Raw genomic sequence first — 24,919 nt, forward strand, 5'->3', positions numbered from 1 at the left:
GCAGCCAGCGTGAGCGGCCAGCAGCCGCAGCGAGTGGCTGTCCAGAAGCCGGCGACTGATCTGCCTCGCCTGGGAAGAGCGCAATAATGGTGCCAACTTGGGCCAGTGAAGCAATGTCCCCCACAACTAGACTGAAGAATAAAACGACAGCAACTTGTCTGTTCCCCTTCCCCCAATTCCCCAGCACTGTCCCCAACCCCCTAATTCCCCAATAAAAATCTTAAAAAAAAAAAAAGCTTGTAAAACCAACAAATTCTGAAAAGAAAGAAAAGTAACCTGTTTTGATTCTCTAAGTTTTTAAATGGTTCAAAAGAATCTTTTGCCATTCAATTAGCATCAGTTCACAAAGCTCTGGGGGACTCATCTTTGAGGATAAGCCTTACCATGTTAGCAATACATGAAACCTCTCAATCCCTCTAAAGTCAGTATGATAACACTGAAGGAAAAGAATTTTCTTCTTTATCCCTTCAATTTAAGACTTAGTTTTAACCACATTTTCAACAAGATTCTCATTCTGTACCTTAAATGGTAGTTTCTTAAAACTGAAGTTTTAAATACTTGCTTCTTTTCTTACCTTAAAGCAGATACCATGTTTATACATGATCAGGAACACAGAGGATCTTGGTGTAGAACATTTATTTATTTATTCCACGAAACACTCTTTAGGTCAGTGGGAAATAATTTTAATCAAAGAATTGTACATTTTCTTCCCACACATCTTGCTTTGTATTAGGAAATGACATTGTAATCCATTTCACTACAATATTACAAAATATTTACAAGAAAATATTAAAAACAATTCAAACACAAAAGACAAGATGGGGCAAAATAAACTGGTTTTTCCCAAAATCTCTACTCCAGTGCCCACAGCACACAAAATGAGAATCAAAACAAGTAAGTAACAAAGCTCCCCCCTGATCACAAGTTTCCAAAGAACTGGGGAGGGGAAGAAATGGGATGAAAATGGTGGTATGAAAGGGAATGGATGTTAGCAGCACTGCTTCAGTAACCAATCTCTTTTGAGTGAAATACCCCCTCATATGCAGTGAATTCCAAACAAAGCTAAACTTTAAGATAGTCCTTCAACTGAAATTTAAAAAATACCCTGCCAGTGAAAGTAGCTCTTTTGCCTAAGTTTCCTAAGAGCCTCTTTCTCCACGAACCAAAGATATAAACAGAAGTGTGTTCAGGCATCAAAAGTTGTCACAGTAACCCTTCCATCTCTTTCATGAAAGCTTCATACACATCATCCTTAGTTTGTACCGAGACGGGAACAGATGGGCCAGATTTGGGGGCTGCTTTGGCAAGAGGCACAGCAGAATCATCCTCTGACTTTCTTTGGGGAGCAGCAGTAGCCCCTTTATTCTCCCGACGGACCCTCAGTGCGGTGGGCACGAATCGAGTAATCTCCGCCTTGGGATTAGTGATCTGTGGCTTGGCACTGATGGTTGCTGTGGCTTTCTTCTCAATGGTGGCTGCACTCGTGTCATCCGCCTTGGGTCGCTGAATCAGGTTGGGTGGAGCACTTAAAACTCCCGGGTTTGGCAAAGGAGCCGGTGGGAAAAGCCCAGGTGGGGCAGGTCCGAGTGGAGGCACCAAAGGTGGGCGCATCATGCCAGGACGAGGTGGGGGGATACCTAAGTGAAGGAGAAAACAGGCTGATCAACACCACAGGAACTAATAAAATGTAACCGAGATTATAGGATGTTAAAACATAGGCTGACACTTTTTAAAAAATGGACAATTTACATAAAATAAGCTGAAATACTGGCTGTTTGAAACTCAGGAATATATTCTGATAGCAAAGAATATTTTATTACAAAACAATATTTACCTTCAATCTGCATTTTCGTACTTATAGTAATGTTTTCTTCCTCTCTCTCTTAAATAATGTACTACTTTAAAATTGAAAAAAGCAACTGGTTTCAAATATGATTTCAAAATGGTTAAATTTCAAATTTGACAGCACAAGAGTCTACTAGCTGTATAGTGCAGATGCTATCAAGGCCAAGGCTGGGGGTTTGATTCCTATGTATTATTTACCCCCCTATCCCCAACACACACACACAAATGGTAACTCCAGGAGTGGGGAATAAGAGACTGTTAACTAATCAAATGTCACCCTTCCTGGAAAAGAAGTCATGTCCCATTGATGGTTCACATACCATCATTTTACCTAGAATTGCAGCTTTTTCTCCAAATGTCACTTGTAAGATTGAAAATAAAGTACCAAGTTTCATTAAATCTGAAGATGCTGTTTATATGAACTTAAATATTCAATATACAACTAAAAAGAAGAAAAAAATGTCCAAGCTGGGGAGCTTAAAAGACCTTCACATTAAATTGGGACAGTCAGTATAGTAAACCAGAAATATGCTCGGCCCACATAACAAGATCACAAGGAAACTTGCTTATCAAGCACTGACACTGGGTAGAGAGAAAAAAAAATCTCCCATGTGATTTAAAATTTTAAGCTGGTACTTATGCTGATGTATGGAATGACTTCACAATTACAAATGAAGAGCTAAAAAAACTAAATAAATAAATCTCAAATGGAGAATTTAATCCAAAGTGATCTCTTGTTGGGAGCCATGAGAGCTGCTGAGAGCTGCCTGCCACTTGCTGCAGCCTTGAGAGCTGCTTGCTACTAGATACTTTTTGCAGCCTAAGCAAATGCCTGTGCAGATCCTGATAGTCTGGTAAGAACAGCAAGTTCTTGAGAACAAGGAACCAGGTGTAGTGACAGCCTTGAGAATGAATACTTAGTATAACTGCTTAGCTAGCAGATGTTGCTTATCTAATAGGGACAGAACAGAGACAGAGGGTGATATTGTTAATTATATGTAATTGTATGATCTAATGCTTTGTACACACGTAGTGCCTCCCTTAAATATGCTATGTGAAATAAACTCGGGGCTTCAGTATTAAGCACTGGAGTCCTCCCGGTAATTCTCTCTTCTGTCTCTTTTTTCAGCTTAGCGCCCCCCTCAGGACTGTTCGATCTTATCGGCTGGCTCCGATAATCTCTGGTGGTTGGGAAAAGTCCCTCGACTGACAGGAAGAATCAATGCAAATACTCTGTAAAAGAACTCAAGTTCAATCCAGGCCAATAACATTATAAAACACCATTTTAAGATATCCCTTCATTTCAGGATATTGAAATGTGAAAACACATCTCAGAGCAAATGAAATATATATAGTAGCCAATGTTTGTTATGGCAATCCAAAGCTTTACCTGGTGGTGCAGGGGGAGGTAGCCTTGGTGGGGGTCCACGAGGAGGAGGGCCAGGAGGCAGACCTGGGGGCGGGCCTGGGGGAGGGCCAGGGGGTCGGCCTGGTGGCGGCCCTGGAGGTAAAAGTCGGGGTAAAGGCCCTCGGAGTCCTGGCATTCCAGGTGGTCTCAGGAATGGAGGAGCTCCTGAAAAGAGAAATGACAAGTTAATGTCAAACAAATATGTATGAATTAGTAACTGTGCTATAAATAAAGGTTAACTCAGATGTTGTTTGACATCACTTTAACATGAAATGAGATAACTGCAAAAAAAACTGATTGAAACGCGTGGAAGCAGAATTCATCCTACAAGTATCTGAGCACCGGAGATAGGGTACTGAATTTCTTATGGATCATTTCTTTTTTCCCAGCACTGACAAAAAGGATATTCAATCACAGCTCTGTTGGGCTGGAAACATACAAAGATGAGAAGAATTCTTAAACGGTTCCAACATGAGCTGAAATAAAGTGCTTCAATGATCTCCTGAAACTCATTAAGATAAAGGACCCCTGAGAATGACATAAGATAGGTCATTTTGCTTTGCATCAATAGGAAAAGGATGAACTCAATTGAAAAAAACTCAGTTGGCTGAATGTAGAAGGAATAAAATCATAAAGAGCCAAGAAGTTCTATATGTTGCTTCAGACTGTAAATAAACTTTGTATGCATTTAAGCTGAAGATTTGATTAACACCCATCACTTCTGTCTCTAACTATAAAGATTACACCGACATCCAATAATCTCCACACCAAAGACGGATAAGAGACAGTCTTTACTGTCTCCCCCTCCCACTGCCTCCCAGTTCAGAACTGGGTCACACCTGTCATACTAAAAAACAGCATTCCAGAAACTCTTATTACATACTCCAGTTTCTGCCTGCTGGAATCAGAACTAAAGAATGCTGAAAAAAGAAGAGCTTGGGAAAGAAAGATGGCTGTCGGCAGTATTACGAGTTGCAAACGGTGCTGTAAGAATAAACCAGTTGCACTTATCCTTTGAGAATCTTTGATTTCTTAGGGAACTGCACTAGGAGGCAACAAGAAAACATCAATACTAATGATGTATATTTTTGGAATGACTTCATTGTAACCACACCGAATGTGGTTAGACTGAATTATTTCTGCACAGTATGTAGATGCTTACCTGGAGGTGGTCCAGGAGGAAGGCCTGTAGGAGGTCCAGGTGGCCTTAAAGGTGGAGCAGGAGGTGGTCCAAGAGGAGGTGGTCCTGGCATGGGAGGTGCTTGTATTTGAGAAGGAGGAACAGATTGTGGGGGACCTTGTTGCTGTGAAGCAGATGTGCCGTCAGAAAGAGATTCCTCTTTATGCTGTTTTTGTGATTGCTTTTCTGCTTCAGAATCATCAGAATCATCTTCATCATCGTCCTCTGAAAATTCCTCTACTTCCCGTCCTTCCTCAGGGATTTCCTGACCTGAAAGAAATTTTACACCGGGTAAATAGAGCTGATTCATTTTTTACAGCCTGTAAAAGAATGATGTCTGAAGACACATGCTCAATGATGCTTTCTTAAAATTAACAACCAAATAGTCTTCTTCAATAAAATACTTAAGATATGGAGGAATCAAATAGTATCCCACTCATCTGTGCTAGTGTAGCAGTGAAGGAGCCCAGGCTTTAGAACAAGACAGACCTGGATTTAAATGCCAGTTCAACCACTTACTAGCTGTGTAACTTTGGGCATCTTACATTATGTCTTCAAACCTTACCTTTTATAAAACAAGGATTTGTTACTTACTTCAGGGTTGCTGGGATGCTAAATGGGAAAATGTATGGAAAGAAACCGGCACGAGGAAATACCAAAAGGTGATTCACTCTTCTCTCCCTACCTTACCTGCCATTCGCAGCATCATGGCTTGAAGAGGAGTCAGCTCTTTCATGTTTTTCTTTTTCTTCCTTGATTTCCCAGGCATATCTGCAAATCGTACACTCAGACCTAAGGAGCCAGAGGAGGGAGAAAGAGAGGGGTGGGTTGCCATCAGCAAAATTCAGTAAATGCTTATTATATAACAAATACTATAAATTACTAGACATGATTGTTGTCTGTAAATTTCCTGTAAACTTGGCAGAAGATAAGCGTAGAAGAGACAGTCACATTAAAGACAGTAAATAACATGCCAATTGGTGGTAAATACATGCCGTCCTGATTTAAAAGTTCTAAATTTAAAAAAAAAACTTCAAGAATACTAATAACATTTTTATGCCAACAAAATTGAGCACCCAGATAAAAACAATAGACAATTTTCTAGAAAAATGTAAGTTACTAAAATTGGCCCAAAAAGTGATTAAGACCAGAATACACAACACTGAAATGGTAGTCAAAGATCTACTCACTAAAAGGCACCTTGCTGAAATAATTTTACAAAGAAATTCAGCCAAACATTAAGTTACAGAAATTTCCTGTAAAGGGCATAATGGCAGATGGAATGCTATCCATCTCCTCAGGAAGCCAGCATAACACTGGTCCCAAAATTAACCTATTGGCCAACATAAAATATAAGATTGAAGAGACAGTGTTACAAAACACCTAAGGTTGGTCCCAGAAATGCAAGACGGTTTAACACTAGAAAAGCCATCAATGCAATCCATTATAATAAACAACCATATAAGAAAAACCATAATAACATCCCAACAGATGTTTAAAAAGTATTTACGTATGATAAAAACTTTTAACAAACTAGGACTATTTCTTATCCTGACAAAGGCTATCCTCTAGACATTTTTAAACGTCATGCTAAATGGTGCAATGTTAGGAGCATTCTTAGTTGGTAAACATTTACAAGAGGATAGGAGTTCCATGAGGGCAGGGCTTTAGCTTTGTTTACATCCTTAGTGTCTACAAAAATGCCCTGCATATAGTAAAAACTCATATTAGCTGAACGAATGTTGAATCAGGACAGCCATTTTAAGCAAGTGTGCACTGATGAGTACATGTTAAGAAAAACCAGTTGACAGAAAGAGGAAAATGAGGCAAAGACCATGCAGTCCCAGAAGAAATGGAGCTGCTGTGGCTCTAAGGGCTTCTTCCTACTTTCTAGTGCTAGCTCCTGTGTAAGGGCCCTCTATAATTTTTCATTACCAGCTCTCTCTATCCACCCTTTTAAATTAGCTTTTTGGTTTACAACCAAAAGCTTAAGAATAAGGAGAAAAATCATCACCATTATAAATACTAATATTAGCAGTATTATTAACACATATGCTGAGGATGCCAAAAAAAGGTATACAGGTAGACATGTTGGTCAACGTTGCTCAAGCAGTAGTTCACCACAATCAGAAGTGTCTGGATGCTGATGGTAACCACTTTGAGCAACTCTTGTAATTGCAGAAGTCAAACGTGACTTGTATTCATTTTTTTACTATTGGTATATATTGAGTATTACAATTCAGTTTTCCTTTCTTAAAATGTGTATACATGTTTCTGGCACCCTCTCTCTATACTGCGTTGTAGCCTACAAAACCAATTCCAGAGGAAGCCAAGACTATTGGGGCGTGACAGATTATACATTTTTATATTGCTCAGTACCTATAACAATGCTTAAAATTTTCTTGATGAATGTCATAACTACTTAAAAGTACATGTAACTTAGTCTAAATTTATAACATATAACATAACATTATGGATCTATTATGTTTCCATTATGTCATGACTCCACTCACAGGCATTTCTATATTATAATTATGGTTCTGGTTCTTTTAATATACCACGAACACATAAAATTTAAAGGGCTTCAAATGTATTAAAAAACAACAACGTGAATATAATTTTCTTAATAGGTATGTGGTTATTCTCCTTTCTTTCCTATACACACCCATGAATATTTCTTTATGCTGTTGTAGAGCTATTATCTTTTTCCCCAAAAGTGAACATTAGATATTTTTATTACAAACTGCTTAACTTTTTTCTTTACATCCATTGAGTATTTACTATATGTCAAGAACTTTTGAGTTTGCTGAGATATAAAGATGAATACAGCCATGATCCCTCTTTTCAAGTTCACAATTACTTTCACAGATGCATTAATAAATCAGGACCTTCAGCACTGTGCTAATTATTAATCAATAATCAATATGAACTTTCATCTGCATGTACCTGACTTTTTTTCTTCATTGTTTTCTCTTTCGTTATCATCACGGTGCACAAATTCATCCCCTTCACTTTCCCCATCTGATCTGTCAGTGTCACTGTCGTCAGTACTGTCATCATGCTTACCTTGATCCATGTCCTCAGGATAGCCGTCATCTTCACTGGTGCTGGAAATGTCATCATCATGACTCCGTTGAGCTGAAAAGGGGGCAGGGAACAAGTAATATGATTGGATTCTCTATTACGTGGTACGCCGAAACACAAAATCATGCTATACAACTTATAATAATAGCTTTTAAAATTTCTGTATATGATCTCAACTATGCCTAGAGTCTGACAAAATTTTCATTTGGCAGTAGTTTAAAAGATTCAAACCTGAAGACACACTCAGCTTAGAAAGTCGTATACACATACATACACCATCAGTGTGACTGTATATAATGCTCTAGTCTGATGACAATAAAGCTGAAAGGGAAATAGGTGTCCAAGTCTTACGGAACTGGTAGTAAGAGTGACATCTCTAAGAAAAGCCGAATTTAAAACACAGCAAACATTTTTATACTTCGTTATGTATGATGCTTTTACTTGGGTAGATCCTATGATGTATCCATCTGTTAGTATGTGCGTGATATCATTTCCCAAGTTCTGAGGGTGGTGAACAGGCTGTTAAACAGGGCCCACATGAAAAACAGTAGCGGAAAGGTTCTAAGAGCAGAAGGAACAGTCACTCCTTACCAAGTTCGGGACTATATAACATGTCTTCGTCTCGCCGTCGAGGGGGAAGATCTAGGGCAAAGCCCACTTTACGGCCATACATTTGCAGGACTTGAGGGGGAGGTGGACCGGGAGGAGGACCAGGAGGTTTCCTGCCAGGGGGCAAACGTGGAACGCCATGTCCAAGAAGAGGAAGGATAGAAACTGCCCGAGTTGGAGGTCTGTAAAGAAAATTTCACAGGCACCACATTAACAGTGATGAGATCTTTACTTGCTCTTCTAAACAATTTTCAAGGGATTTCTTATTTCATATTTATTTCAAATGAGGCACTGCTTATTTTCACATTATCTTTTATTTCCCACTGCACTAATTTTGGCACTGGACAATCAAGAGATGCTTCTAATACATGCTATTTGATTTGCTATCACTTCCTTACCCATAGGCTGAGGTCTTCTTAAGGATGGAGGGTGGCTGGGCACCAGGAAGGGGAATGTCCTGGATCAAGATGTTGGAAGGGGCGTGCGGCATGTCTGGCAAAGGAATGCTCTCCACTTCTACATGCTGAGCATTCTGAAACAGAAGGAATCTTTCAATAGGAGGGTAAGAGTCATTCACACACTCAACACTAAAACTCAATGTTAGCTGTTTCATAGCCTGAATCTACTTCCCACCTAACAAAGCTATCACGAAAAAGCAAGAACAGCAAGCCTCATCAATATTTCTAAAGTCTATCAATGAATTGAAAAAAATCTTTATCTCCTCTAAAAAAACCCAAAACCCAGTGTTTTTCTCCCATTATCAACTAATTCTTTTTGGTTATGGTTTGAAACAGATGCTGTTTAGAAAAGTCCAACTATTAAAATATCTAGCACCAAAGCCACCCTATTTAATATTCTGGATAAGTATCAATTAACCTAGAAATAGTATACATCTAATGGTAGAGCTTGGATTCCAAAATTATTTCTGTCAATATTAGCTGTATGACTGAGCAAGTTACCTTAGTTTCCTTTTCTGTAAAATAGGACCCATACTACCCACTTAACAAAAATTATAGCATTCAGTTTTTTTACATTTTTATTTTGAGGCAAAATTTATAAGGAAATGTACAAATTCAATGAGTTTTGATAAATGCACATACGTCATACTTCCTCCTAGTCAATTCCTAACACTACCCCGAGGCAAGCACTGTTACCAATTTTTCCCTACATAGATCAGATTTGCTTGTTTCAGAATTTTATACAAATGGAATCTTAACTACAAAAGAAACTCAGTATGTTTTCGAGATTTAAAAACACCTGGGCAGTTTGCAGTTTTTGGCTATGACTGTGTTGGCAGATGGATTAATTTCTCTCGTGTATGTTTAGTTTGACAAGAAATTGCCAAAAGAGGTTCCACATGATCAATTTTTCCACCAATAATTTTTAAGAATAAATCTAACATTTTAGTTTGTCTCAAAAGAAACTTGAGTACCTTGACAGCATCAAAATATTGGCTAAGTTGAGCCCTCTTCTGTTCATATTCTACTTCAAGCTTTCTCAATTCTTTGTAAATATCTGGATTTTCTTTTTCATAGAGTCGTAGAATACGTTCAAAGGTTTCACGCAGCTTTTTACGCTTGTCTTTCAGCACCTTCTCATTTAACTGTGGCTGTTGGACTGGGTTAAACTCTGAGAGAAAAGAGCAGATTATGGAATTAAACACAAAAAGGTCACTTCATTTAGGTATCAGTAGACTATATCATTTAATAAAAAATTTTCTTACATGCTAAAATTTTTAAAAGGGAGTTTGACACCAGATATACTCTTTAATTTCAAAAGAACTGCAATAAATATTTATTAAGATTCCACCCTTTTAACATGGCCATTCATTTTACTGTCTCTTCTAAGAAATGTCACCTAAGTAACTGATATTATCATTGTAATAGAAATCAATTTTTACTCCTCTGTGTTAACAAGCTAATACAATGAAACTTCAGCCAGACAGACCTGGGTTTACATGCTACGCTAGATTCTGAGATCTTGGACACTTTACTTGAATTCTTTATCTGGAAAGTGGGGACATTAGCTACTTCATAACAGAGTTCTGATGATTAAATGGGATCATAAATAAAATATCTAGTGGTGTCTGGCTCACCGCTTAACTATTATTTTTATAATGGAATAGTGTTCTTTATCTTGCTGCGATATAAGCCTTTCTCTTCCCATGTGTTCACCATGGGGCTTAATTTCAGGTCTCCTGCCCCGAGAGAGATCAGCACAAGACCCGCAGGCCTGCTGGTCGATCACACCTGCTCTCCTGCCAGTGGCTGACTCAGAGATCACATGGCACATGGTCCAAACTGGGACCAGATCCTTCTGAGATTTTTAAACACAGATGTGTGAGAGAGCACCTCTCACAAGCAAGGATGAAACAAACCTAGAGCTATCTGTGGCCTTGTAGCCCAACTACCACTAATTCCACTCCCATCCCAAGAAGCTCATTAACAGTATGCTGAATAAAGCTAACAGACCAAAGACCAGACAGATGGATAAATAGACAGTTGTGATAAAGATATCTGCATTTTCAAGGCCAGCTTCCCTCTGGGATTTCCCAATTATGGGACTCAATGTATCTTTTTTTCTGCTTAAATTCAGTTTGTACTGAGTTTTATAAATTGTAGTTAGAGTGCTGATAAACAATGTTCCCTTCTCCCTTTTCCTTAAAGAATAACAAGTTTAATTATTTTCTTCCTGAAATCATTTAACTAGCATAGTTACTCAGAACCAGAAGGCACAGTCTTATACCACAGTATTCCCTAGTGTGATTAATAAAATGATCGAATGCCTCAGTTTTATCCCAGCTTTGCTACTTCTTAACAGTACGACCCTGAGAAAGGCACATAATCCCTGTGCCTGAGTATCCTCATCGGTAAAACCAGGGCAGTATACCTACCCCCAAAAAGGTGTTGTGAGGATTAAATAAGAATTTAAAAAAACAAAACACAAAACTGGTACGTAGCAAGGTAAGAGATCATAAGCTTCGGTTGCTATTATTACCTCCTTTTAAGACTGATGAGACAGGCAGTTAACAGGAGTGAGCTTGTGAGTTAGCAGGAACAAGCTTAACAACTAACGGCTTGGCTCTGAACCCCCCGGCCAGCACTGCACCTGCAAGCTGACAAGCATCTTATGTCCATCATAGGTGGGAACAGAACAGTTCCCGGGGGGGCCAAGTGCAATCGCAACTCCCTGCAAGCTGACAAGCACCCATCACAGATGGGAACAGAATGGTTCCTGGAAGAAGCCCCCTGCAAGCTGACAAGTACCCTGCATCCATCATGGAAGGGAATGGGATGGTTCCCAGAGGCGGCCAATTGTAACAGCAACCACTTACAAGCTGACAAGCACCCTACATCCTGCACAGAATATAAAACCCCAGCTAAACACAAATCCATCATAGCTGTACTCTATAGACTCTGCCCCCAGCAACTCCTCTGCCAGTGCTTCTGAGTTCTACCCCTCTGTCTGGGCACAGCCCTGTTCTCTAGACAGTGCCAGGCATCCTCGCTGCCCAACTTTCAATAAACCTTTTCCTGCTTTCCTCCTTTTCTGAATCTCGTGAATTCTTTTATGTTCTGTGAATGACCAGCGGTATTTCTACACCAATACAAAAACCACATAAATCAATTTAGGGTCTTTTAATAGTTAAAATCCTAACACTGTAGAGACAGCAACTGTCCCTGCTGAAATTCATACCAGAGGCAACAAGTGGATCAGTTACAGCTGGGCTTGGAAAGGTTTAGCATCATGAGCCTGACCCAGAACTCCTGCCCAGGCTAGCTGCACAGACTCTGTCACGTTATTTCAGAAAGCTTGTAATACCGCAACCCCACATAACTGGATTTTTTGGAACCTCAATTCATATATCATTGAGGAGATCCACTATAATTCTTTCACTTATTGTTTTTGGGCAAACCACTAAAACTGTTTGGGTACCTTTGTAAACAAAACTGGTAAAGACCACTTTAATATGCTAAATAAAAAAAAGTGGTAAGAGGCGGAAGACAGAATTGACAAAAACTTGACAGCTGAAAAGCACACAGGAGTTAACCAGACTTTTATTTTTGCATGTTTGGAACTTCCATTAATAAAAGAAAAATTAAAAATCCCACGTTCTAATGTTAAGAAATAGGTATCTGTGGGTTGGGATAAAATTTCCAGTGGCAGCATCACAGATGCTTGTCAATCAACCTTAGATGCAAGGAAAGATAACATGCAGTTACATTGTGATTCGAGCTATGACAAAGCAGTGATAATAAAGATGCATATGAGACTGAATTACAATTACTCTATAAAATGTGAAAAAGGGGGGGAAATCCTAATCTGGTATTTTATAAAATTTGACTTTAAGTATTTGATGATTTCTTCTACATGCTTACTAAGTGGTCAAGTACTCTTTTAGATTCTCATTGGAAAAAATGGGAAAGTGATGTACTCATGGTGGCCTAATATTTAGGTTTACATGGTAGCTGCCAACATTAAAAAACAAAACAAGACAAAAACAAAAACCCCAAGGTGACTTCAAAAACCAGGTTTCGGTATTCTCTCGAAAAATGAGCTGGCCAAAGCGAGCTTTCATGATCTCATAACAATAAGTAGCTCAAGCCAAATACTGGCTACCCTCTTATTCTGGATGAGGTCTTCAGCTTACAACAGCTACCCATTTATCCATTTTGTCCTCCTGATACTAAAACTAAATCCAAGTGTCAGATGCTATCATGCTTTTCTGTTTTTCTTAGGCTGCGTTGCTCCATTCATGACTTGCGTGCCTGCCTGTGTATCAGACTGTTATCTCTGCTGTAAAATCTAGCCTTTTTATAAATTCTTACCCATTTCATCCAATTTCTCCATGTCCCGGATAATCTGTTTGGGATCCTTCATCTTCAAAACTGCAGCTCGTACCATCATGCGTTGTTTTTTGTTCTTATAAAAAGGAAAGAGCAGTATGTCAAGACGCTGGACACTCATGAGTTTTTATTTCAATTTGCTCTAAGGATCTATTTAAATTGAAATTGAACTTGATTACTTGTTTCAACCAGAAACATAGCTATGTAATTTTTTACTCTTAAAAAATGTTTCAACTTTAGACAAAAAAGGTAAATAAATGTTATTTACTAAGTGTGGTGAGGCAAGTATTTGTGAGATCTAAAGCAGTTACTAAAAAATATTTGTGTTTTTTTAAACAACGGTTTCAGCTCCATTCTAAAATTATATATTAAACTTTTAAAAAAAAGATTTTATTGAGGAATTGGGGGAGAGGAACAGTGTTGGGGAATTGGGGAAGGGGAACGGCCAAGTTGTTCTCCTTTAATCTTAGTTGTGGAGGGCGCAGCTAGCTCAGCTCCAAGTCCAGTCGCGCCACTCAGCTCAAGGTGGTGTGTTCAATTAGTTGCGGTGGGCGCAGCCACCATCCTATGCGGGAGTTGAACCAGCAGCCTTGTTGTTAAGAGCGCACGCTCTATCCACTGAGCCACCCAGGCAGCAGCTTAGCTCAAGGTGCTAAGTTCAGTCTTTAGTTGTGGGTGGGCATAGCCCACAATCTCCAACAAGGCAACCTTGTTGTTAGGGAACATGCTCTCACCAGCTGAGCCATCCTGCCACCTGTTGGCAGCTCAGCAGCCGCTCAGCTCAGGTGCAGCTCACTGGCCCATGTAGGAACTGAACCAGTGACCCTGTTGCTCAGAGCTCACACTCTTGAGCAAGCTCTTAACCAACTAAGCCACTCAGCCAGCAGCAAACTTTTAAAGGATTTAATGCTAAACAGTGTAACAAGAATACATTGGAAACAATTTAAATTGGAAACAACTTAAAATCTGAGTTTTCTTAATGTGATACTAAAAAGTAAATCCTTTCTTATTCTGGGGAAACACTTTGTCACAAACTCAACAGCTACATAACCAGGAAAATGAATGCACAAAGCTACTTAGTATCACATTTATTTACAGGCACTAATTCAGTAGCTTTTAACAAAGCAGTACGTTTTAATAACTAACAAAAAAGAATTACTTTCAAAAGTATTTACTTAACTCACTGGGAAAGGTATTCAAATTAATGTTACAATAACCCATCATGAGCATATAGGAAGGTTATTTAGTTTTGTTTCCACGTACAAATGGTCCCAGACTTTCCAATATTCGACATACAGTTTTTTTTCTGACCTTATGATGGTGCCAAACCCTTTTGCATTCAGTAGAAACTGTACTTCAAATTTTGATCTTTTCCTGGACTAGTCATGAAGTATGATATTCTTTCATGATGAAGGGCAGTGACAGTGAGATGATTTTGCCTAAATGTCAGTGCTCTGAGTAGGTTTAAGGTATGCCAGCCTAAGCTATGATATTTGGTAGGCTAGGTGTATTAAACACATTTTTGACTTAAGATATTTTCAGCTTACAATGGGATTTTTGGGCCATAACCCCATTGTAAGTCAAGGAGTATCTATATAGTACTTTGGTTTAGTAGATTTTATGGTTTTGGTAAGTAATTGGAAATATTACTTGGAAACCCACAAATCCCAAATGTAAGATGTGCCAAACAATACTTAATAGCTACTTTGATGCATCTGAAACCATACCTTCTTTAGTTCTCTCTTCCGGGCTTCTTTTCCTAGAGAGAGAGAGAAAGAGAGAAAGAGAGAGAAAATAAAACTTTCAAATCTTGAACAACATTATTATGGCATTTCCTCAATTTAATCCAGACAATTCTTATTGTGGGAGGCTGTCCTGTGCACTGTAGGACATTGAGCAGCATCCCTGGCCTCTACCTACTAGATGCTAGTAGCACCCTTCTAATTTTGTCAACCAAAAATGTCTCAAGAAATTTTAAGTTTCTTAAAAAAGAACTAGAAAAATGATGAAAAAAATGTCATAAAATACTAAAGAGCTTGCAGAACTAATTTATTCAATATTTGAAATACAAAAGAAAGCTTCAAGCCAATTCTACTTTGCAAATCCATCAAATTAGAAATTTTTTTTGCATGTTTAAAGTTTTAATCATGTGCCCACAAGCTCACTGTATGACTTTATACAACCAACTCCTAGCACTGTTAATCTTGTAATTAGTCCATCCTGAAATAGATTTCCTAACGCTTGCAATTTTTACCACTCCTCTTCTTCATCATTCCACATTCATGGATACTTACGGGCTTGGTCTGTGGGATTCATAAATTTCCCACTCTTGGTGGATGATGTAGATCTCCGTCCCATGTTGACAATCTGTATGGTTCACTTGATCATTAAAAAAGAAACCAATCAAAAGCTGCATCAAAGTAAGAATGTCCAAGCCTGTAGAAAATTTGTATGAGTTTATTAGAGTTTATCTGAGCCAAACTGATGACCTGCCTGGCATCAAGATCTCGAAAATGCTCTGGAGAAGGACAGTTTTGCAGTCCCTTTTATACTTTAGAATTAAGGATGGACCCTAAGGAAGATTACAATGAGGTGGGAGAAAGGAAGGCAGGGAAATTTCTATACCTGAATTACAGGACAGTTAACAAGATTATGTGCTCCCCTGAGGGTCATTATGCCTCTGAGGGGTCTAAAAAAAGATCAATTTCAAAAGTATGTTAACCTAGATGCATGGAAACAATGGGCAGGGCTTGCTTACCACAAAGATAAACGTTTTACTAGGGACGTTACAGGCTCGAGGTAAAATTTTTAGTAGACCATACAATTATACCTTTCCTTCTTACTGAAGATGTTATCAGACAAGTTTATTATTAGTTAATGTCCCTTTCAGCAAGTGTTCAGTTGCCTTGACTTTTGCTAAATGCTTCAAAGCTGTTCCAATGGCAACTAATTTACCCTGCCAAGGGTTTCCGTCTTATAAAAACTGGGAGTGGGGCAGAAGAGAGGCCGGAGCACACAAGCGCTCCTATCTTTGATGGCCCGCGCATCTTTTTTGCTTTCCTCTCTCAATTACCCTCAGGCTCTTGTGTTGACCCGCCTTCCCCAAACTGAAACTGAATGCCAATTACAGACAATTTTTACAGGAGAAACTGGGGCCTTCCTTGGTCTGCGCAAACTACTATTTTGTCTTGAAGCAGAAGCGAATAGGGAAATCGAGGCACAAAACCGTGGGGGTGGGGAGCTCTAGATAGCCAAAGAAGCTCCGATGGGCCGGGGCCCAGATCCACCAGAGGCAACAGCAGCAGCAACTGCCGAAACCACAGCGACGGTTGAACCGGACTGAATCCCCAACATCAAACCTAAGGCTAAGGCTATCTACCGGTCAACGTGCACCGACCGGAGGCGGCGCTCACCGACCCGGGCGAGTCAGCGGCTTCACCGCGCTGCTCGCCGCTCCGCCCCAGGCTCGGGGATCCTCCAGGCCGCTCCCCGGGAGACCCCAACCGCGGAGAGGAAAAACGGGGCAGAGAGGCCTTGTGTCCCCGAGGCAACCGCGCGTGCCCCAGGAAGGAACGGGGAAGATGAAGGATCCGATTGGCACAGTCCTGCACACTCACACTTCTGCTGGGCTCTGGGACTTCAAGAAGCGGGGAGGGGACGACTTTCGGTCTCTTTTACTTGGTAGGGGCCTTCACCTCTGCCTCCCGGTCAGCTACCCAGCAACCGCCATCTTGAAACCTCGCGCCCCTCCGCCATTCCTACGTCACTTCCTAGCCCTGTGGGCCGACGACCTCAGGGTTTCTCCGTCCTGGAACCATCGAAAGCAATCAAGAACTCCCGGTCTTTTCCGCTCCAATACAGGACCGAATTGGTTGGGGATCGCCTAAGAGCCCGCCCTCATGACGCAGAACGTTGATTGACACCTCTGTCGGCCAATGGAAATAAAATGAAGCCGCTCGGATATAAGATCGGCTCCTGGGAGCGCGGCATTCTGACCGAATTTCCGGAAGCTTCGTTTATTGCGCTGCGCGACACCGGCGGGTACGAGGTGGGAGGTGTGTTGCGCTCTTTCGGCCTCCTGGAATTGTGTTAGTTCTGGGACTTTTTTTTTTCTTCTTTTCTTTTTCATGACGTAGCTAGTGCGATCTTTTGGGAGTGTGTTTGAAAAGGAACCTCCAAATAATACTTGCTACTGTGTCTGCACTTTGCTAGCGTCCTGACTGAAAGTTCAGTTTATAGGCACACAGCGCATTGGTAGACCTGAGCAAATCAGTACCCATATTACAATCCCAGACTGCTAATCTACAGTTTTTTTGAAAAGGAAATGTGGGGATACATGTGCTGCCCGTTTTAAATTTACGACGAGCGAGGTTCTATTGGCTTCTGGTCTTTTCACCAGCCAAAAATTCTCTATGATATCACTGTACGTACGGGATTATGCCCTTAGCTCCAGTCTTCGACCTTTTTTTCTATCCCCTTTCTCTAAGACACATCCCGTCTTTTTCACGTTGAAGGTAATTTTTAATATTTTAAAATTCTATTCTAAAAGGACATGCTTTTATTTCCAACCTTAATCCGAATATCCCTTATAAGAAAATATGTTAAATATGGGCCCATTCTTACTATCAATTATAAATACGCCAAAATACTGATGGAGATGCATAGTAACTTTTAGCAGAATATTTAAATATGCACTTAACCGTAGATTTGTCCCTTACTTAAACTAACCTTTGTCTTAGGAGAGTCTTGATTTGGTTTTAGACTGAATTTTGAGTCCCAGAAAGAACAATAAAAACATTTTGTAGTTTAAAGCTTATAAATCAAGTAATAACAAAAAAGTTTAGGTTTGCAGGTGAACTAAATTGTGATGTTTTGCAATGAATTTTAAAAAGTAATGATAGAAGAGAAAGAAAATTATTACATTTGAAACAGTATTGCATGTAGGTTTTAATTTTTAAGATAATGCTGATATTTTCAAATTTCAAGAATAACAAACATATTCTTGCATCAACAGCTTACTAAGGGTTTTATAAGTAGAATGTAAGAGCCTCAATAGGAGTTAAAAGTTGGCGCAGGATTTAGGAAATGAACACTTGCATCTGCAGAAATTCAACTGAATCGTTAGGCCTCCATAGCCTCTGGATTTTCCTGAAAGTAGGTAGTTAATGAAATGGGTCATCTAAAGCTTTATATACAACGACGGATTCCCCCTTTCTGCTAGTTTTGAAAATGAAATTTCTTTTTTGTGAAAATTCATAAAGTAATAAATTATGACTTTCCTCTAAATGACAGTTTCTTAAAAGAGTAGCTACTTCCTCTCCTGTATCCTAGATGCATTTTATGATGTACAGCTGGGATTTGCTTTGTTTTTTTAAATGTTCCAGAGTGTTCAAACAGTCACTTGAGGGATATTTAATCATCACAGTACAGTTGGTCAGGTTGATTGCAATTATAGAAACAAAACCTTTATCTTTTTAGTTTTAAGTTTTATCTTTTAAAAATCCATCCAAATTATAGTGTATAATTAGTAGAAGTTTCCAGAACCATTGCCTCCTTTTATCGTTGAAGTAGATTGTTACAAGCCATATTTCAGTCTCTTCCAGTTTACTGAAAGTTGGATTTAAACTGATGGTCAAAATTATGGTAGTATTTCTATGCCTTTAGAAGGCCCGTGGTTTGGTCCAGGCAGAAGTTACTAAGTATGTCCCTCTAGAACTAAATGATGTCTGAAGTAGAAATGAAAATTTCTGCATTCAATGTAAATTTTAAGGATTTTGACTGGGAATTAGAAAAGGAAAAGGTAACCCCTACACCTGCTGCTTTGTAATATCATTTACCCTGATGTTGATCTGGTAGAGCAGAGTGAGAAGACATCCTGGGATATAATCTATCTCACAGGATCTATCTAACACCAACTGATCCAGGCATTCAATGTTGACGCAAAACTCTAGAGTCATCTAATTTTAGCATCTCTAATTCCTCTTTCCGATTTGTTTACCGTACTTATGTCTATATTGGGAGCATATGGAAAATGAACCTAATCAACGAAACAAAACACTATTATTGAGAGAGAAGCAGAAAATATTCCAGTGGCAAATAAAGCGGCAATTTATTTCATTTGGTGTTCCACTGCATTGGTGACCTCAGTAATGGCATGACGATATTTTTCCGAGGCTGACTTGAATTCCACCAGATGCTTTTCATAACTTTTGATGGCTGCTTGAAGCTGCGTTTTCTCCACTGCTCCCAGGATGGCACGGAATATCATATCTACGCCAAGGCCAAGAACAGCCACTCCTATACTACCAAGGAGAGAAGCACCAATTTGAGCTAACACAGTGACCAGCTTGTTAATTATGCCACTTGTGACATTTGAGCCCACAAGTTTAACAGCCACCGCACTGGCTGCAGAAGTAGCTTCTTCCAGGATGACTGAAATAACCTTTTGTACTATTGCAATTTTCTCTGTTTCCCTTTCTTTAATATCCTGAAGTTTTCTATAAAGGGTTGGCTCTAGTTTATCTTTGAGTGCCTCGTCAACCTTTTGCAATTCCTTTTGGATTTTTATCACAGCTTGGATGATGATATCACAGTTTTCTTTGATGGTCCCATCTCTTTTCATCTCAATGGCGGCGAGCCTGCACCCCAAATGCATATTTAAAACCCCAATCAGCTTGTTGGTGGCATGGAAGCTGTCAGATAAGCAGTCAAGGAGCTGCTGGTGAAGATGGTTTACTTCTTCCCGCCTCCTTGGGTTCTCTGGGTAGAGGAGGTCACTGTGAGCCATATTTCAGATGTGATCTCTGAAAAATAAAATGGTAAATTTTCACTGAAAATCTTGAAAAATGTCTTCTGTCTACTTAGATTTGACCAGGAAATCTTTTACTTTGTGACTACCTGCAATATGCTATGTAAGGAATTCCTTAGAAAACTCAACGGGTTCTTCAAAACCATTATATTTTTATGAAACTTGGAATCAGTGTATGGAAGTGTGGGTAACAGAATATAACCTATTGATGCATTAATTAAGGCATTACATTTTTTGTGGTGGGGAAGTCCTAGATAGGAAATACTTGTGTTTACCCAGCATCTGATTATTAATAAATAAACGTGATTATTTCCAAGTAATGTTTAATATTTGAAACAGTACAGTTTGAAATGGTGAGCTCTTGATAACCAGTGCTCCTCTATTTCTCCAACTTCTGGTCACCACATTGCAAAGATCTGCCAGATTGATTTCTCTGATATTTGGAGTTAAGTTAGTAGGGCCAGGAGAATATTAAGATCTCTGAGGGCTGGCTGAGTGGCTCAGTTGGTTAAGAGCTCACGCAAGAGTGTTAAGAGCTCACGCAAGAGTGTTAAGAGCTCACGCAAGAGTGTGAGCTCTGAGCAACAGTGGTTCGAGTCCTGGCCTGAGCTGAGCTGCCAACAGGTGGCAGGATGGCTCAGCTAAAAAAGAAAAGAAAAAGATCTCTGAGTTTACAGGGCTATTTATATATAATTTTGTTTGTATACTCTATTCATTTACAATACTCAAATCACTATATCTTTACAGGCAAGTTGTTCTCTAAACCTAAGGGACATTGAAATGCGAATATAACAATAGAATCTTTACAAAAAATCCTTGTGATGAGAGTATACAGTAAAGATTTCTTTGATTAAAATCTCACTTGAGAAAGTGGGCATGGTGCAGGAGGCAGAGCAGTTATGACTATCTCTCTGATTCTCCATTTTCAAAATTTATAAATGGTCTGTATTGCACTTGGCCATCATTAAGATAAGTTAGAGTTAGCCTCGGAAAGAAGATAATGCCATTTCACAAAAGTATTAAGGAATAATTAGCAAGAGCACACCATAGAATGAATAAAATAAGCCTGGTAGGAGCCTTCTTGAGTTCACAGAGTACCATGCAGAAAAAAAAGGAATAAGCATGTTGTTTTGAGTTTATTTGGGTGAAAGTTTGAGCCCAGTAAGAACAATGTTACTCAATATGCTTACCTTTAGTAGGCTTACTATGTGCCTGGCACTTTTATTTGCCTTTAAACCCTTGGGAGAGAAGAAAGAGAAAATGGAGTGAGTTCTCTGTATCTGTGTGGGATCTGGCCCATTCTCTCTTTGAGTAAGCAATATCTTGATTAATTTGGGCCCTATCTAAGGACTATGGTTCCTAACCTAGATATGGGGAACCTGAGAAGCATGGGATGAAGGAGTGAAGGTGTTTTTCTCTCAAGAAAGTAAACATGAAAATAATCTATCCTCCAAGTCAGAAAGATATAATTTGGGAATGAAGAGGGGAACATTTTAAAAAATGGATTAGGAAAATGATCATTTATGATGTTTAATTTAGAAAAATGCACTGGTACTCCTGGTGGAATAAACTTTATCATAGTCGGAAATTCATTTTTATCTTTGATTTAGATCCAGTACACACACACACACACACACACACACACACACACACACACACACACACGAGCGCGCGCGCGCAAGTGCGCGCCCACACGACACAAATTTCGCTAAGACAGTACTTAGAAAAATATCTCAATTCTATATAAAGAATTGTTTGTTGAGAGTCTATTAAATATTTACCAAAATCATCATTGGGTTGCAAGCTGCCATTTGATAACCACAAATTTGGACTTGGATGTCTCTTTTTTCTTTTAGGAATTTTCCATTAAACTTTTTTTCTTTATTTGGCTCCTAGTTTTCAGATCTTACCGTGAAATGAAAACTACAGTTTCTGACTCAATTCAGAAGATCACCAACTACATCCCTATTCAGATATTTAGGTAAGAGGAGTCTTTCTTACTTTGAAAAAGTGGAATATATTTCTTGTAGCTATCATATGCTATTATCTGAAGGCATCACAAATGAGCCTTCTTCCTGGATGGGAGGTTGAATGCTTTCAAGTGATCAGTTTCTTCCCAATTAATTTATTGTTTAAACATAGCTTTGTCAAGCTGTGTTAAAATCATAAAATATGTCTGGAAGACTGAACAGGTGAGACTACTTGTTTTCAGGATAAGTAATGATGGGACTTTTTCCTCCTCAAATATTAAAACACTATAAAAACACAATATTAACCACTAGTGTACAGGTGGAAGAGTAGATGGAATTGTGGAACAAAAGTCTCCCAAGCAGATCCTTCTATACATTTGATTTACTATGTAATGTAGAATCTCAAATTGATGGAAATTGACATTATGATCCCATAAATAATCCTGGCATAATGGCATAAAGTTTGTGGGGTTAAAAGTTAATTTAAAATGTTATCAGCATAATATATGTAAAAAAATCAACTAAAAGCTAGAAGAAAATGTATCATTTTCAAATGTTTATATAAAAACCAATGGAAAAAAAGTCACAGAAAAATTTGACTAACAAAAATGACCATGTAAAAAGAACTAAAAACAAATTGGGAAAAATTTAAGAAAAATGAAGAAGTATGAATTTCTAAAGATTTGTTATTAATAAGGAAAACAGTAATCTAATAGCTAAATGAGCAAACAACTCTGAACAGACAGTGAAAGAAGAAATAGTAGCTAATTGATGAAAAAAATTTAATCTTAGCAGAAATCAAAACACAGTACTTTTTAAACTGCAAGAGTAATATTTTCTTTCTTTACATATCAAGCCCTTGCACATACACTGTTATACCCAGATGATCCGGACATCAGTCCATAATTTGTGCCAATAGTAACTTTGAGTAGGATACATCATGATGTGCTCAGAATTATTTTTCAGATCTAATGAAAAAGGACTTCTATTTTCTGAATCAGGCTTACCTTCCTAGCTCTTTTCCTTGGGGCAGGGTATTACGAGGGTTCCTTATGCAAACATCTTCAGCAGGCCTGCCACCATACCTGCTCCAGTACTGAATACAGTTCAAGATTGTTTCTATCCCAACAGTGAGATAGATGCTGGAGAATGTGGCAGAGGAAGGTAGGGTTTTAAGGTGAAACTAATGAATTATTTCTTGGACAAGTGAAATTTGAAGAGCCTGGTGAAAGAAGCAATTTAATAATTCAGTAACAATTTATCTAATGGAGTAGTAGTGCGTGTTTTGCAATGTATAAGGTAGTATGATGGGCTCTGTAGAGCACACAAAAATGATAAAGACATTGTCCTTGCTTTCATGGTATTTCTAATCTAGTTAAGAAGTTAAGACATTTAAAATTACATGTCAAATAGAAAGTACTATGTCATTCAAAATCACAGGGGTGATGCTTGATTTGTGCAAATTCAAATTTTAAACAGCCCACACTTTAATATATATTGACACTGGGTCCATATGGAGACATTCAGTCATCCAGGGAGGGTTAATAATTTGCACCCTTTCAATTTGTTACTCTTAAATATGTGCTTGATATTTAGACATGAGATTATACACCACATGGAAAACTATTGTTGGTAATGTGCAGCCTCTCCATCATTGCCCATGACAATTTACTTCTGACTCTCAAATTGCTAACTTCATTCAGCAAAATGAAACTCTTTCAATTAATCAGAGTCACCCTTCTTTTTTTTTTTTAGCTGAGCCATCCTGCCACCTGTTGGCAGCTCAGCTTGGGCCAGGACTCGAACCGCTGTTGCTCAGAGCTCAAACTCTTGAGCAAGCTCTTAACCAACTGAGCCACTCAGCCGGCCCTCAGAGTCACCCTTCTTAAAGACTCTAGTTGTTACTTAGGCATGCCTAAGTGATATCTTACTACTAATAAACAGAGGGTGCCAAAAAAATGTATACATGTTTTAAGAAAGGAAAACTATTAAAATTGTAATACTTAACATATACCAATAACAAAAGATGAATACAAGTCACATTTGACCTCTGTAATTACAAGAGGTGCTCAAAGTGGTTACCATCAGCGTCCAGACACTTCTGATTATGGCGCACTACTGCTTGAGCGACGTTGACCAGTGTCCACTTGTATCCATTTTTTTTTTTTGCACCCCTTGTATAGTACTGTACCTAAAAGGAGTTCTGGACCATATACTTTTTCTATCTTGTTAAATTTTCTGGGATAACCTTTTAAATAATGACTTTAAATTCAATCTTTAAAAAATCCTGTTAAAGTCATTTTAAAAATGACTTTTCAAGATTGGCACCAGCAGGTTGCTAAGTGGTCTACTTAATCCAATTCTGATTACCCACACCTTTTGTATGGTAAATGTGAACTGTTACATTATTTGCTTTCACATGATAGTATTCCGTGTCAGTGTAAATTCACCCTGGGACGTTACCATCCACTTCTGTACAGCAGAGTTTGTGCTGTTACTTGTGTATTTTATTGTAGTGGCTCATTGAAATAGATTCTGGAGTCCTGGGGCAGCCTGATGGGGATTTCTAGCCAGCAGGGGGAGCGCTTGGTCTCTGGCACGCCTATTTCATCTCAGCCTATGCCAAAGCAGCAGTGTGCTTTCTTGTGTTACTGTGCAGTGTTTGGGTCTGTGGGCGGCTCAAGTTTGATGAGTGTTCTGTGGCTAAAACAGTTTGGAAATCATAATGTATTTTATCATTTCATAAAAAAGTAAACACATTTGGAGACTAGCTTCAGATGGATTCTTATTGAATCCATGGCAATTTTGTTGAGAAGTAAACATTCAAGATTAAAGAGCATATTAGAAAGGGCAGACATATATTGATGATTGTATCTAAAAGTTGTTTATTTAGTGATACTAACAGTTGTTTTAATTTTTCAGGAAAGGAACTACCTTACAAAATGAAAATGTATGGGTTATCAAATATTCAAATGAAAAATCCTCAGGATACTTTTGTGAATAATAGTAGTGCATTGACTGTCAAGTGCTATAGAAATTTAAAGAGAGAAATGAATATTGAGGTGATTTGTGGAAGCTTCATGGACAAAGTGACATGTGATATGTGCCTTGGCAGATGGTAGAATTATAACATGAAATTAAAAGTAAAAGATTTGATAAAGTATTTTA

The 24,919-nt window shown here is 38.7% G+C and overlaps 2 protein-coding genes across 5 annotated transcripts in view; both read right to left on the reverse strand.

Moving 5' to 3' along the window:
* Nucleotides 1-619: 619 nt before the first annotated feature.
* On the reverse strand, nt 620-16,752 carry WBP11 (WW domain binding protein 11). 3 transcript variants are annotated; one of them, XM_019643296.1, is made up of 12 exons: nt 16,591-16,727; nt 15,268-15,409; nt 14,701-14,732; nt 12,956-13,049; nt 9,559-9,755; nt 8,525-8,658; nt 8,109-8,308; nt 7,380-7,571; nt 5,124-5,225; nt 4,416-4,703; nt 3,236-3,418; nt 620-1,637 (listed from the first exon to the last, which is right to left on the reverse strand). In XM_019643296.1, exons 2-12 carry the CDS (start codon nt 15,329-15,331, stop codon nt 1,204-1,206), a joined length of 1,920 nt encoding a protein of 639 aa, XP_019498841.1. In that variant the 5' UTR covers nt 15,332-15,409; nt 16,591-16,727; the 3' UTR covers nt 620-1,203. The 3 variants fall into 3 exon arrangements, with proteins under 3 accessions (XP_019498841.1, XP_019498843.1, XP_019498842.1); XM_019643298.1 differs by having other exon boundaries at nt 1,204-1,637; nt 16,669-16,752; XM_019643297.1 differs by having other exon boundaries at nt 1,204-1,637; nt 15,268-15,352; nt 16,591-16,728.
* Nucleotides 16,753-17,493: 741 nt separating this feature from the next.
* The window catches only part of SMCO3 (single-pass membrane protein with coiled-coil domains 3), a 9,288-nt gene continuing 1,862 nt past the window's right edge, over nt 17,494-24,919 (reverse strand). The window contains exons 2-4 of one of the 2 annotated variants that reach the window (XM_019643301.1): nt 22,759-22,973; nt 20,972-21,019; nt 17,494-19,776 (exon numbers count right to left, since the gene is read on the reverse strand). In XM_019643301.1, the coding sequence (XP_019498846.1) occupies nt 19,083-19,760 (678 nt within the window). In that variant the 5' untranslated portion in view covers nt 19,761-19,776; nt 20,972-21,019; nt 22,759-22,973 and the 3' untranslated portion in view covers nt 17,494-19,082. The remainder of the gene's footprint in view (nt 19,777-20,971; nt 21,020-22,758; nt 22,974-24,919) is intronic. The other variant, XM_019643300.1, reaches the window with a different exon arrangement.

This window comes from Hipposideros armiger, unplaced genomic scaffold, assembly GCF_001890085.2.
Source record: "Hipposideros armiger isolate ML-2016 unplaced genomic scaffold, ASM189008v1 scaffold_76, whole genome shotgun sequence".
NCBI lineage: Eukaryota > Metazoa > Chordata > Mammalia > Chiroptera > Hipposideridae > Hipposideros > Hipposideros armiger.